The sequence below is a fragment of the Lepidochelys kempii genome, chromosome 9 (assembly GCF_965140265.1).
Source record: "Lepidochelys kempii isolate rLepKem1 chromosome 9, rLepKem1.hap2, whole genome shotgun sequence".
In the NCBI taxonomy this organism is placed as follows: domain Eukaryota; kingdom Metazoa; phylum Chordata; order Testudines; family Cheloniidae; genus Lepidochelys; species Lepidochelys kempii.
Genome location: NC_133264.1, coordinates 102,097,288 through 102,111,980, shown reverse-complemented (window position 1 = coordinate 102,111,980; position 14,693 = coordinate 102,097,288). Strand labels below are relative to the sequence as shown.

General features: G+C 52.7%; 1 protein-coding gene across 11 annotated transcripts in view; it reads right to left on the bottom strand.

Moving 5' to 3' along the window:
• The window catches only part of DLG3 (discs large MAGUK scaffold protein 3), a 179,995-nt gene that overhangs the window by 12,404 nt on the left and 152,898 nt on the right, over nt 1-14,693 (bottom strand). For 6 of the 11 annotated variants that reach the window (XM_073358605.1, XM_073358611.1, XM_073358613.1 and 3 more), the window contains 4 exons: nt 8,859-9,035; nt 7,296-7,371; nt 6,441-6,540; nt 1,184-1,225 (listed from right to left, as the gene is read on the bottom strand). In XM_073358605.1, coding sequence (XP_073214706.1) covers nt 1,184-1,225; nt 6,441-6,540; nt 7,296-7,371; nt 8,859-9,035 — 395 coding nt within the window. Of the gene's footprint in view, nt 1-1,183; nt 1,226-2,812; nt 2,859-6,440; nt 6,541-7,295; nt 7,372-8,858; nt 9,036-14,693 lie in introns of all 11 variants that reach the window. The other 5 variants (XM_073358607.1, XM_073358609.1, XM_073358608.1 and 2 more) reach the window with 3 other exon arrangements.

Sequence of the window (14,693 nt, the reverse complement as noted above, 5' to 3'; positions counted from 1 at the left end):
TCTAAGCCCAGCTGGCCCATGACTTGGTCACACATTTGCTTCATGGCCGTTTGTCTGGAATACTTCTGCAAACACCAGAGGGCACTCTTTCTGCAGGCTGTGACCCAGCCTAAAGACCAAGAGTCCTCCCCTTTCCATGACTCCCTCCAGCCCAGAGGGGCAACCTGGCCGCTATCTGCTTTGAGGATCCTATTCCACAGCCTGACTGCTCTCTGGGTTACCGGGCTGAACGACACCTGGAATAGCCACTTTCTGGGCTCAGAGCCAAGCAGGACCAACTCAGCCATTCATCCTTTCTGGCTAGCTGTATGGAACCCATTCCTCTCCGTGTGCGGGGAGACCATAAGCCCCAGCTCCCATCTGCTCTGTGGGGACACTCCAGAGACCCTGGATCCCTGGCACCAATTTCCCTTCCTGCTGGGTGCTGGCTGTTTGAAGCCTTGTGGGAGGAAAGGTGCTGGGGACACTGCCCTCATTACACACACTGCTTCGGCTCTGTGCTCGGCCATTCTGAGCTGCCTGACCACCACCACCACCATGTTTGGTTCAGAGCATCCCGGCAGGGCAAACTGGGGACACGGTGGGGCAGCAGCAGTTCCTAGCTGGAAGCGTCAGATGTGCAGCTGCAGCTTTGTCACAGGAGGAGAGAGACGCCTCGGGCAGAATGCGCGTTATGGCTGCAGCAGAAGCTGTTAGTCCCCCTGCAGGGCTTGTGCTGTAGATGGGCTGCAGAGCGCTAGCAGCTGGTAGAGATCTTCCTCTCCGAGCACAAGCTTTCCAAGACCTATGGGGTGTTATCCCAGGGGTTGGAAGTCAGGACACAGGAGCCACGGGGCACCCCAAAGCCAGAGTGCTTGGGGGCAGAATCTTCTGCTGGGACAGCTCCAAGAGCGAACCTTAACACCTCATGGCACCCATGTCCCTGCATCCCATCGCTGACACTAGGGATACTGCTAACCGGCCCTGGTAAAAAGCTCCCAACCCCTCGAGGGAGCTGGCCACAACATCTCTAGGACCTTCAGTTCAAGTGGCCAAAGGAAGCATCGGCCTCCGAACAGGAAACATCATGGGGACAACAGAGGAGTGAAAATGCTTAGAACACGAACACACACACACACACACACACACACACACACACACAGAGACACAGAGGTGAGAGACAGCAGGAGAGAAAGACACTTACTGGAACTGCTCTCGCTGTCACTGGTGTTTGATGTCACGCCCTCTGCAAACCAACAAGAAAAAGACGCCAATTCAGAACACCTGCAGCCAGGAACTCACGAAGGGCACATGGGGTAGGAGACAGACAGTCACCGAATGCTAGTGGCCACAGGACACAGGTAGAGGGCATGGGCGAGCACAGCCTTGGGGCCCCCACAGCTGATGGCAGCCTGTGGACCCAGCGAGACTCCTCTCACAGATTCAGCCCCCATCCCTTACTCCTGCATTAGAACTGGCATTTCCAGATGTAGGGCATCACTGTAGGAGGTTCATTTCAGGGTCCTTCAGTCAGTAGCTTCAACAGGGAAATCCAGTTAACTATGTCTGGGGCACTTTCACGAGCGTGAAAGGGAGAAGATGTGAACGCCGGAGGCAGGGCTTTCTCCGCAGCCAGTAGGCACGAGCTCACAGCTAACTGGGTTCCCTTTCCCCAGGCAGAGTGCACAGGAAAGGAAAGCAACTCAGCGTGAACAGCTCTGCCCTGGCAGTAGTAATGGCCTCCCCAGGTAATGCACTAGGCCTCATCCTGCATCGTCTCCAAGAGCAGGGAACTGGCCCCCCTTGAGGATACAGCATAAACCCACACAGAGAGGGGTGGTGCATGGGGCAGGGCCCTGCCAGCTGTCCAGTCAAGTTTCAGTTTGAGAGTCCCCATTGGGCCAGGTGTCATGCAGGGAGGGGGAGTGGAGGAGGGAAGCTGCCGTAGCACATGGATACACCTGCACAAACCCTAAAGCAAAGTGCAAGTCTGACAAGGGCCAACCAGCCAGGGGGTGGGAGGGAGGAGAGAGACTCACAGAGACAAGACACTGACAAGACGGAACAGAGTTCGGGGCCTTGCTTGTTTAGGCCATTTCCAATGCTGCGGCCCCTCCGCAGAAGCTGGGTCACTCACTTGGCCTGCACCTCCCCCTGGCTGCATGCTCCCAGGTGCATGGGGCTGCGCTGGTCCCTAAGGTGTGGGCAGCCATGGGACTGCTTGCATAAAGCTGGCCTCTAACTGGAAGCTGCGAAGATTGTCTCCCCAAAGGGAGTCAGTGAGTCAGGAAGAGGAGCAGTTCCACAGCTCAGGGTACATGTGCAAGCACCTGGCACGGAGAGCAGGCAGGTAGCACTTCACAAAGCAGGTAGCTGCGTCTTGAAGTGCCTGCAGGCCAGGTCACTTGTCCCTGATTGCATGCCAGCAGCAGTCTCCAGGGCAGGCATGACACTAACTCATCTGGGCTGGCATTAAACCAGGGAGTCAGCCGGATCCAAGCTCCAGCTGTGACCATCAGTCTAACAAGAGGAAACAGAGCAGCTCACCCTGCAATCTGGAGGGACGGGGCACAGTCAGGGCAGGATTAGGGAATTCTAACTCTCCACGTGAGCAGGCACAAGGGGCAGTTCTCCCTCCCCCCAGAGCCCAGCCCCCTCCACCTCCACTGATGGGGACTGGAACCCACAGCCTCAGAACCAAGAGCAAAGCCTTCAGAGCGCGTAGTGCTGTACATCAAGAGCAGCACTCACTCCCAGTGCCTGGATCCCAGCCTCCCCCCAGGCACAGTGCCAGACATGGAGAGCGAACGATGTGCATTTAAATGAGACTTACTCAGGTTCTTTGCTCCATAATAATCGTCACTTAACCCAGGGAAGTCCTGATTTCATAGACCGCAGGAAGGGGCAGAGAGCCAGAGAGGGGAGTAAGAGACAGAGAGAAGAGAGGAAGAAGACAGAGCCAGGTGAGCATTAGTGACAGGAGTGCAGAACAGCTGAGAGCTGCAATTGCAAGTGAGGTTACAAAATTCAGAAGTGTCTTTGCTGGGGCAGGCAACACATCCAGCCTTTGCACTGCGGAGCTGAGCAGTGTTCTCTCGCCCAGCCAATGGCCATCTCAGGGCCTTCAACCAGCCCCCACAGGGCTAAGGGCAGCCATGCCAAAACCACGGCCCAGAGACCAATGGTACCAGTGTGCCAGACTCCTTCTCAGGCTACCTGCTCATTGAATGCACTCTGGAAGGTGCTCACTGAGGAACAGTTGGCCTCCTGGAGCAGGCTAACACATTCTCCACCCTCCTGAGTGAGCTGCTCCAATTCCAGAGGTGCTGTTGGCAAGTTGAGGGGAGGCCTTCCCAAGATTGTGGCTCACTCAGCTTTTTGATGGACTGGTGAAGGCCAGGTATGTTTCATCTCCCACTCCAGGTGTCTGAGGGATCGTCCGTGCTCCAGAGCCCTCTGCCCACACCCACTCTCTAGTACAGTCCCAGGTGGAGCCTTTCAGCTTCCCTGGAAGGGTTGAGGAGCACTTCAAACTCCTCTGCAGGTCTTTGCTTCAGCTCCCCATATCCCAACATTTCCACATGCGGAGCGCGCAGGGGAAGGACTCTGCTCCCTGACCAGCACTCCACAAGCAGATTTAGTCAAGTGCTGTGAAGCATTTCAAGGGAGGGAGACTGGCTGCAAGTTTCTACCTATAACAGGAACTAGACAGGGAGTGGGGTCCCATTTCAGCCTGTCCTCACCCCCACACCGTGAGCACATGCTAACCTGGAGCTGGCAGAGAATGGGCCCTCAAAAAAGACGTTAGAGAGCCCAGAGGCAGGTAGTGAATCCCCTTTAGTCATGAATTCAGTTATGTTCCACCCTCTACAAGCAAGCCACCACCCATCTCAACGACCCCAGACCACAAACCCTTCCAGGAGGGAAAGCAGCAAGCCAAGCCCCCTCCCCAGGGACTCTCCAACTCCCCCACCAATCCCTACAACCACTGGTCCCAGGCATGTTGGTGCACTGTCAGCTGTGTACCCTGAGCAGAGTGGGTGCTGGGACTTAACAAGTCGCTGGCAAAGTGGGGGAGCCGAGAGAGGGGCCCTCCCTCCCAAGGAGGGTTTGTATATTCATTCAGCCAGTGCAGTTTGGGTCTGGCTGACCTTAGTTCTGACACCTGCAACCACACATAGGCAGATGCATCTAGCAAGTGCACTGGGCAGCCAAATCACCAACCATCCTACCCCCGAGGCCTCGGGGTATGCAGGTGCACACACAGCTTTTATGGCTGAAGTCAGGCCCAGGAAGGAACAAGGGGCGTGCTGGACTTACCCAGAGCCAGATTTTCAGAAAAGCGCAGCAGGCTGGGTACTGAACTCATTTGACAATCTGGCTACTCTCTCCATAAACACACCAGAGGGAGATCTGTGCCAGTGAAGCGAGACACCATGCAGGCAGTGTGCGGACAGGCTCTTGGCCCTGGCCCCAACTGCACTGAGCCGCAGAGCAGAGACCATTCAGAGCAGTGCACCATGACATGGGAATACAGCATGGCAGGTGGATTTGCTCTGCTTGGCCCTGCCTCCTCTCCCACCCGTGAGGACCACAGCTGCCGACAAAGCACCCAATGTATTACTGACAGCAGATGATGTGTAGCAAGTGCAGAGGAAAGACAGCGCAAGTTAGGAATACCTCCCTCAGTGGCTCACTGGCCAGCAAGTCCTTCTGTAGGAGTACGTCGTAGGCGGTTTGCGTGTTAAACCCTTCAGCTCCTCAGAGGACCGTGGTCCACACGCATCTCTCTGATTCGAATAGACTGTGCTTTCCTAAGCCAGAGTGCATAGCCTTTTGCTCCCAGACACTGTGCAGTTTTCACCACACTGACTTTTTAACACATGCTCAGTTCAACTGTTGCTCTGTGGAGAACGTGCTGCGGGGGGCGGAGGGGGGAAGCCTCTGACCGTCCTGGTCTCTCTGCTCCATTTGCCCCACTCTGAACACCCTCCATTCAACACAGGGGATTTGCCAGGGGTGTCAGAGCAGAGGCCCTGGATCACAGCCATCCACCATCAGAGCATGGCCCCAGCCAGGGTTTGTCCTCACGTGGAGCTTCCTAGCGCCATGTGGGAAGCGGGATGGGCGAGACGCCATGAATAGATGTGACCTTCCAGCAGGGAGAGTGCAATGAGGCTGCCAGCCAGGGGTTCATGCCTTACCACCCTCTTGGGAAATGGAGCCGTCCCTCCAGGAGCCAGACACACTACGGAACGTGCAGCTGTCTCTGCAGGCAGCTGGAATTCCTCCAGAAAGGGAGCCAGGCACAGGACAGCTCTGCAGGCCACAGAGATTCGCCCACAGAGGTGCTTCTGGAGCAGATGGTCACATAACAAAAGGTGGCTGGATTCACTACTCCTAATGGGTTCGTGCAGATGAGCACTGCCAGGTTCTCACCATAGACAGCAAGGGTGTTTCCCAATTCCAGGAGCAGGACAAAGGGCTGCACCCTCTCACACCTGCCCATTTACAACATTAAACACGAGCCTTTGAGCACCATATTCCCTCACCTTGTTCTGAGGGCGGGGGAAGGCAGAGCCCCCCGAGAGCACATTAGGGGGAGAGTGGGGGAAGGCAGAGCCCCTGGCACATCAGGGAGAGCAGAGAAAGGCAGAGTAGAGGTTTGATCACGTCCTGAGAAGTTGTGAAAGGATGAAAACACCAAACAACTGAGAATGTGCCAGGTAGGTCTCCATCGCCCAGAGGCTGGACAGAAATCCTGGGCCATGGCCAGAGGCAGCTAGACTGGCAGCAGCTGGGAGAGGCAGTTTTGCTGACATAGCACCTATGGCTGGGAGTTGAGCACTAGGGAAGGGATGAGGCAGGTAGGAGAGACGTCCCCTTCTCTACAGGCAGACAGGCCGGGGTTGGCTTTGCCCAGGGACACGCATTGTTCTATGCTCTCTCTATAATGCCAGCCATGGCTGTGATGGCCAGAGCTCAGCCTGAGTGCCACTGTACCTGGAACAGCTTCGGAGGAGAGGGCAAGGCAGGATCTCCGCTTCCACCATTGCTATGCAGCGGGAGAAGAGGCAACACTCCATTTGAGTCTCCTGAGCTTGGGAAGCCATTGCAGGCTCTGGGTCTGTCTCTCAATATGGGTGGGAAGCCACTGGGATACTCTGGGAGGTACAGCCAGAGCTTGGTAAGCAGTTTCAGAGGGACCCATTGGTCCCACAGCAAGTCCCATCCTGCCTCTATCTGCTTGCTGAGCCAGTTCCAAATGAGAAGGCTCTCAGAACAGTCCTCAAAGGGCGGAGTCATGCTGTTTGGCCCAATACAAGGTGATTCCCAGCTATTTTGAATGGAGGCTCTTTGCCGAGGGAAATGCACTCAGCCCAGCTTGCCACACAGGGAGCAGGTGCTGGGGTTTGGGTGGGGATTGCACACTTTGCCCTCTCTGGCCAGCGGCTACTTACGTTCCTGTCCGCTGCTCTCTTGGGCCAGGTTCTCTTTGCTCTTGTAAAATGGAAACTTTCGGGAGAGGCGGAAACTCTTTTTACGTTTCGTTTTGATCGACTGTGAAGAACATGGAGATGGAAGGGAGGACAGAAAAAACAAATGGCGTTTAACGCATGCACGAAAAATTAAAATGAAGAGACAATGAGGATCTGTGGCAGGGCAATCACCCTCAAATGAAATCATGGAGATTACATGGAAACTATAATGCAGGAGAAAAATTAAGTGTAGAGAAAAATGTTGTAGGGATGTTGGAAGGTTGACTACCCAATCCGCTTTCCACAGGAGCAAGGCCATGTCCCTAAAAGCCCCCTTTCTTGCCTGAAGTGTTGTTTATTAAGCAGCAAGGCTCTGACCTCCAGCCACCCGTTGTAGGGAAGTCACAAGCGCCTGTGCAAGAAGGTCTGAAGTCAGCTCCACCCAGCTAGGGTATTTTGTGATACACTTTTTGTTCACAAGCAATCTAGGGCTTGACCACCAGCTTATGGGGTCACACACAGTGTCATAGGGAGGTTCTGCTACACACTCGAGTGTCTTTGTCCAAATGGCCTGGCCATCCCAGGCTGCCAGCTCTGTAGATTTGTAGCCAAAACCCATGCAGCCCAGGAGGGGATCTGCTGTGCAGTTTGAACAGAAGCCTAAGAGGCAGCCCAGCCACACACAACTTGAGTCCAACTGGTCTCAGCTGCTCTCTACTCAGGAATGCTCTGCCTATCTTCCCAAGTGAGAAGCATTACAACATTAGCCTCGGATGCTCCTTGGCCCCTCTAGCTACCGCCTCAGGCCATCCCGGGCACCGCTGCTCTGGCACTTACCCTGTTGGACTCAATCATCCCAGTCCGGGCATGGAACTTCACTGTTTTCAATCGTGCACGCTCCTTCTTTTCCACCCTGATTAAAGTCAAATGAGAGAAAGCCCTAGTTCATGTGTGTGCAGCTCGCTGCCCTGCCCTGGTCCTCTCCATACGGTGCCTGATGAGCTACATTGGTGGGCAGCAAAGGGCAGAGGGTCACCTCTGCACCCCAATGGTCACCGCCGCATCCAGGGACTAAAGCTCCCTCTGGCACCCAAACCACCTGACCATGCCACCTGTAAGGAGAGAACACTTGGAGGCAGCTCTGGGCAAATTGAGCAGCTTCTGCTGTTAGCAGCGATTTGATCAGGCAGCTTGTCATGAGTCTAACCAGCGCCAGGAATCTGGAGGGGAGAGGAGCCAGTGGGGAGCCCAGCCCTCAATAAGCTGAACAGCTGAAGAGTGTGCCCTATATAAAGAGCCCCTCAGGGGGAAGGAGAGGGTGTGGGCTGCCCCTTTCCAGGCACTCCCGAGGAAGGTCAGATGGATGAATTGATAGACAGACATGTCGCACAGAGGCACACAGCAGAACAGCTTGCCTCTACGAGGGATCAGGGTGAGGACACAGAAAGCCTCTCCCCTCCCCTCAGCTGGTCCCCCTGGAACTAGGAATGGGATTTATGCTAGGTCACCGCCCTCCCGTGTGCAGAGGCTGCCCGGGGAGCAAGCTCCACTAGAGAGGCTGAATTTTGCCCCAGGCCTTCATCCCGTCACACTGGAAAGCTGCCCAAAGGACATTCTCAGTCTCTGCAGACCAGAACCCTCCCCTCCCGCAGCAGGCAGATCCGGTTCTGCCAGCAAGAATTGGGCACTGCCCCTGCAGCAAGCAGAGCTCACCTGTACCCACCGGCACCTGCACGTTCCAACCCCTCTGCCCGGCGACAGAGGGGAGTGAAACCTTGCTCCTGTCTCACACACCCCAGCATCTCTTTCGACATTAAACCCACAGAAACCACAAGCAGAGCTGGTGGTTAGCTGGTTCCTCCTCTCTCTGGGCTCTGTGGTTTTACATTGGATGGGACCTGGCTCACAGACAGATCCTCAGTGGTACAAGGCACATGCTGCATGGCTCAGGCATCAGGGGTCTTGAGCTCCTCAGGGCTAGCAAGGCTGGGGACTCCTGAACCCCAGTTTTCAACCATGGCAGAGCCAGACTCTCATCTGGCTGAACAGGACCAACTGCTCTTCTCGTCTCCTCAGCTGCTCTTCAGGGAAGTCACAATCCAGGTCACTTCAGGAGAAAGGGTCTCACTGCAGACCTATCACCAACCCCTGCTTCATATTCGCCCCGACCTTGATGGTGCACAGCCCCACGGGGGACCAGTGAGAGCCGCCTCCTGGCAGCTGCCAGTGAGGGTGTCACACATACAATTGGGGGTGGGAGTCACTGGCATCACCACCACCGATGGCTCCTAGCAGCTGGAGCAGGTCCATGCAATGCCACATAGGTGCAGTCCCTGCGCTTGGCCAGATCCATTGTGGAGAATGGGGAGAGGGGAACAGGGCTGCTGCAACGACACTCACCTTTTTTTGCTGGGGATGACCCCAATCTGCTCACTTTCTCCGTGGGGGGTCACTAGTCTCGCTTGCCACCACTCATCATCTGAGGCATTGATAACATGCAGAATGTCCCCATAGGAGAAGCTGAGCCCCTGGCTCGGCAGGCAGCTGTCCCGGGTCCTGTCATAGTCAAACAGGGCTCTGCAAAGGAACAGAAGAAGTGAGACTCTCCCCTACTGACAGTGGTGCAGGCCACTCCAGCAGGCGAGTCTGCCATAGCCAGTGGCTACTGGACGGCAGGTGTGTCAGACCAGGGCAGACCAGGCAACATTCCATAACCTGCTGGGGCTGGGCACCCCAAGGGAACCTGGCCAGGGTGGAGTCACGCGTTTGGGACCCTCAGTAACCAGTTAATTCCTTATTCAGACCTGGCTCTGCTGTGAGTAACTCTCCCAGCTGGAGACATTGACCCAACAAACAGAAACTGCCTGCATAAGCCCAGCCACCCGCATGGTGAGCCGTTTCCTGGGCAAGTGATACCCCTGCTATGATAGAATTTGAGGCCCCTTTGTCCCCCTCCATTCCAGCAGGACCCTCTGACCAGTGCTGTGCTCCCCTGGCTCAGAGGGGAGGGAGGCCAGAGATGTGAACAGCACATTGAAAAGATAGATTTTAAAAACTCCTGCAGGCTTCCAGGATCTCTGGTTTCCTAGTAACATAGAGCAGGTGGGTTTATTTAACCTGCCAGGGTCTCTCTAACATCCCGTAACTTCTTCAAGCAGTTTCAGCCCTAACCAACGTTAACGATAAAACATCTGCATTGTCCATACACACCACACTCGGGCTTCCCTCTCCAAGGGATGATGGGAAAATTCACTGTAGACAGTCAGCCATAAGCTCCCCTTGCTGATGAAGTATTGTAACAGGTCAGACACCAGAGACTCCTACAACATGGTGAGGGGTTATTTTCAATCATTAGAGAAGCCCTCCCGATGTGCTTGTAGAAATGTAAACTGGCTGAAACATGAGAAGAAACTGGGGAAGTAATAACCAGCAGAGGCTGTTGGACCAAGGGGGCAGGAAAAGAGATTGGGGGAGGCCAAAAGTCAGATTTATCTAATTCCCTTCCATCAGATGAACCTGCCCTCCAGATGCACACAAAGGTGGACGGACAGAGCATGGAGATGCCACCCTTGTTCTCATTGTTTAACACCACCAGTATCCCTGGATGCAAGAGGAACCTTGGATTGCAGGAGGAGGGGGGAGGGGGTGAGAGACCTGAGGCTTTGGCGCTCAGAACACAGTTGCAGAGTATGTGCAGTCTGGGCTTCTTTTGTTTCTTGAAATACCTAAACCATGGACCAAAGATCCCAAATGCTGGCATCAGCCTCACTGAGTGTGCTCACCCTGCAGGGCTGGTCACCAGCCTGCCTTATTAGACAAGAGGGACACACGCGACTTTTGAAGACACTTCTTTCTTTGTCACTTTGTGAATTAATTTTCTTTGTTACAACACTGAGTCCTGCTCCCTGCTCCAGTGGTTTAAACAGCAGGAGGCTGTACTGAGCTTGTTCTGATGCAGCCCAGATTTCCTTGAGTAAGTTACGGATAAAAGAAAGCACATCATCTCTGATCTCTCTTCCAGAGAGACCCACTATCCTCAGGTTCCTTCTTCTTGCTCCATCCGCCAGGTCTGTCAATTCTTCCTTCAGCCAATCACTTGCATTTGTTTTTTACTGATTCAACATGAAACTAGAGATTCTCTGCCTTCAATACTCCCAATCCAGCAGAATTTCTTGAGAAAGTCACGCTCCAAATCAGCTCCACTTACATTCACTCTTTCATGCAGTGTCATTTGTTCAGAAAATACATGGGCCTTTTTGCATGTCTAAGAACATTTTTTGTATTGCAGCATCAGGGTTTCCATCCTCACTGCTTGGGGCCCAGAAAGGCTCGGAATGGCCCATTCCACATCAGAGCAGTCTCCCAACAACTGCTTTCCTGCTCTGGGTTTGGAAAAGTTGCTATTTAATATTTTGTATGGGATTAAATGAGTCCCAAGGGTGCCTTTCCACTCCTGATCAGCTGAGCTGAGAAGCTAGCAGCCTTCTTCCCCTGCCCCCTCCCCCAGGACCTCTCCTTGGGACGTTTTAGGCTGGCTACATACTGTATGCGAAGCAGTAAAAGCCAAATGGCTGTAACCTACATTGTGTGTGCAATTATTAACTGACAACAAACTTTATCAGACCAATAAAGCTGAAGCCTGTGCAAGCCAAGGAATGCCACAGTTAAAACACGAGAGAGAAATATTCAAATATCACAACACGCATTCTAAAAGCAACTCAGCTCTTGCGCTTGCCAGCTTCAATCTGCCGGTGTCCAATACCCACTCCTCCTGCATCATAAACCTTCCCAAAATAGGCGACCTCAGTCAGCTGCACTCCACACATAACCCACAGACTTCAGAGTAACAGCCGTGTTAGTCTGTATTCGCAAAAAGAAAAGGAGGACTTGTGGCACCTTAGAGACTAACACATTTATCTGAGCATGAGCTTTCGTGAGCTACGGCTCACTTCATCGGATGAAGTGACACATCCGATGAAGTGAGCTGTAGCTCACGAAAGCTCATGCTCAGATAAATGTGTTAGTCTCTAAGGTGCCACAAGTCCTCCTTTTCTTTTTGCGAACCCACAGACTGTCCTCTAGTTCCAAGCCCACTACCAGCCATGTACACCTACTCTCCATAGAGAGACCACACTCAACCCTCTCCTATCCAAACTACCCACTATGGTCAAAGAGACCCACTGTATTCTTCATGTGTATTTCAGAAACAGCTTCCTCCCACATGGAGCAGAAAACCCAATCTAGCAGTCAGGACAGGGAGGACAGCAGCAGCGTTCTCTCCTTATTTGCCCTTTGGATGTGAGTCAGACATTTCTACACCCAACAATCTGCACCCATATAAAGGCTGCAGAACTCATAGTAGACCTGTTCTCCAAGCCAGGCTGGTACACTGCTCATTTAGCAAGGAGGAGAGAAGGGAATTGACAGGCCTGCAGAATGCGTTAACCTGTCCTCTATAGGCAGGGACTGTGAGTGTTTCTAGAGTTGTGGTTAAATCCCTTGTAGATGGATAGGGACCACTACACAAACAGGTCAGGACATTTTACGAATTTACATTGACATTTTACATGCGCACATTTTATTTCAGAGACTGTGTGAACTATGAGTGTCTGAATATTTTTCTACCTTCCCTAAATAGTTCCCTTCCACACTTTTAAATGCTTCCCGCACTAACAGTTTATCTAACGTATTTCATTTACGATGCAGGAGTTCCATCGTTAATACTTCCTAGCAGTGACAAAATTACATCTAAAGTTTGATCTGATAATTTCCACTGAAGGGAAAGGAACAACATTACTTTTACTATGCAAGTTCTGAGGGGAGTGAATACCGAGCATATACTGGAACCCAAACCGCAGCCATATCCGTGGAGCTGCTCCTGCGTGGTTCCACACGGCAAGTTTTTAAATGACCTCAAATTTCCAAATCAGCGTGACCTGCTTCCTTCACACAGACACACTCATTCTGCCACAAATGCAGGACTACAAGTGAACTGTCACAACGCATGCCGCACATGGCTGCAGAATGAGACTGGAAGCCTGGCTTCACAGCCGTCTTCACTCAAGCTAGATGAAAGCTCTGTTAACTGTCATTGTAAGAGGACCCTTATGTTCACTCTAAGATGCAATTAGCTCCTAGCTTCCTGTGATCAAGTAGGATCTAACACAACACACACAAAATCCTCTCTCCCTGTACTTGTCTTTATTCTGTGGCTTTAAAGCAGAATTGGACTCCAGTAGTTCCCTGCACAGACCCTGGCCCCGGCTTACTCTCAAGATGGCTTAATCCCAGGCCTCTAATTCATCTCAGAGAGTCACTTGGCCTTCTCTCATGCAGAATTGGTCCTTGGTTGAGTTAGCAAAATAACTTTATGTCTACACAGAGCCCCATAGCCTGATGGTCTACACCGCACACTAATGACTGTCCTACTCTGCAGTAACTCTGCTCACTGAACAGCTGGGTTGAGTTTTACCTGGGCACTAGCTTCCCAGAATGATTAGCCAAGTAGTAATTTGGGCTAGACCTGTTAGACAACTAGTGTCAAGTCAGAGTAACAAAGCGGTTTGAGTGATTTTCTCCAAACTTGCAAGAAACCTTTTTTCTCCATTACCTTCTGAATTACTGGGGCGAGGCAGGGGCTAAAACTAGAGCTTCTAAGAGAACCTTTACAAGGACAGCAACAACTCGAGATCCAGTCTTTCTAGTTTTCACGTCCATCCCATGAGCCCCAGACAACATTTGTGCATTTACAATCACATTCCCCTATTTTTCATGTGTTCTTCTCTCCCCTGTTGCTGTGAAACACCTCCCCCAAGACAAGAGGGGAAGCAGTGACACTGGCTAGACACAGCATGCTGTCACACACAGGAAACACGCTGAGGCCAGAGAAACTCTTCTCTTTCTCTAATCACTTTCAGTTCCAGGAACATTAGGTGAGGCTTGTAACCGTGGAAGGTACATGTCTCAGTGTGATTTTTTAAATTGATTGCGTCCCTTTAACATAGATAGCAAAGCAACAGGCGTGCTGTGTATCTCATGCAGCCTTCTCCCAAACCGTGCCCTTAAAAACTGTTTTCCTCCTGTGTATAAAAGGAGCCTCTCCTCTCCCTTCCCTGAGCACTACCCTGGAGGGGGATCTATGGCTCACAGAGTTCTAAGTGGGATGCAGTAGTGTGGGGAACTCTGTGACCACAATGAGTCCGGCATGGCTGTGGTCAGGAGAGCAACTCCTGTCCCTTGGGCACACCCCTGCTGGTAACCGCTGACGTGATGATGAAGTCGTGCAGACCCTCTGAACCAGTGCAGTCACCACAGAGGAAGCCACATTCTCCTCTCTCTCACACCTTGTTCTCAGCTTCCCTGGCTATGTTCTTTCTGTGGGATCTTTATTCCCAATAAGCATGACAAGATCTCAGCAGGAAAGACCCAGGAAAAACTCGAGGCACTAGCAACAGACATGAATCTCTCTCAATAACCGCAATCCAACCCTGCCTCCACAGTGCCATTACACAGCCACTCTTCAGAGCAGACCTGGGAGTTCAGAGCAGACCTGGGAGTTCAGGGGCTGAGAGGGCCCTTTCAAAATTGAAGCCAGCACATTCAGATGCCAGCTCAGATTTGCAACCTCGAAAGGAAGCCTCATGCTGTGTTTGGAGAGAAATTCCTTGGGATCCACCCCAGCAACAACCTCTGCTCCAACCGCAAGTGCAGGGAAGCCAGGTATAGAAGCAGAAGTGAATCAGATGTCCATGGTCTGTACCTTCCACCTGTCCTATATTCACCCCTGCTCTAGCCAGCCTAGTGCAGTGGTGCTGCAGTCAGGAAAGCCCTTTGGGACACCTGGGATTCCGCACGGAACAGGTCACAATGCCTCTCAACATCCAGGGAGAGGAAAGAAGAGATTCCCATTTATAGCCCCTTCACACAGGGGTCACAGCAACTACTGCAGCACAGCCAGGCTGGGGAGAGCGAGTGATCCAAGTCAGCTAAATGGGCATTTCTGGAACTTCTGGACTACAGCAGAGCGAATAAGGCACTTCAACATCCCAGGCAATTCCTGGAAGCAAAAGCACTTGTCCTAGGACTCTGGTATCATGGGGTCTCTACTGCGGGCATTGCTTCACTCACAATGTTGAGCACACCTGCAGTGGACAGAAACCATCTATACTAAAACCAGGGAGCAACATTAGAGGGTGGGGGTTGGGGAACTTCACAGAAAACCCAGCAGAGCCTTAG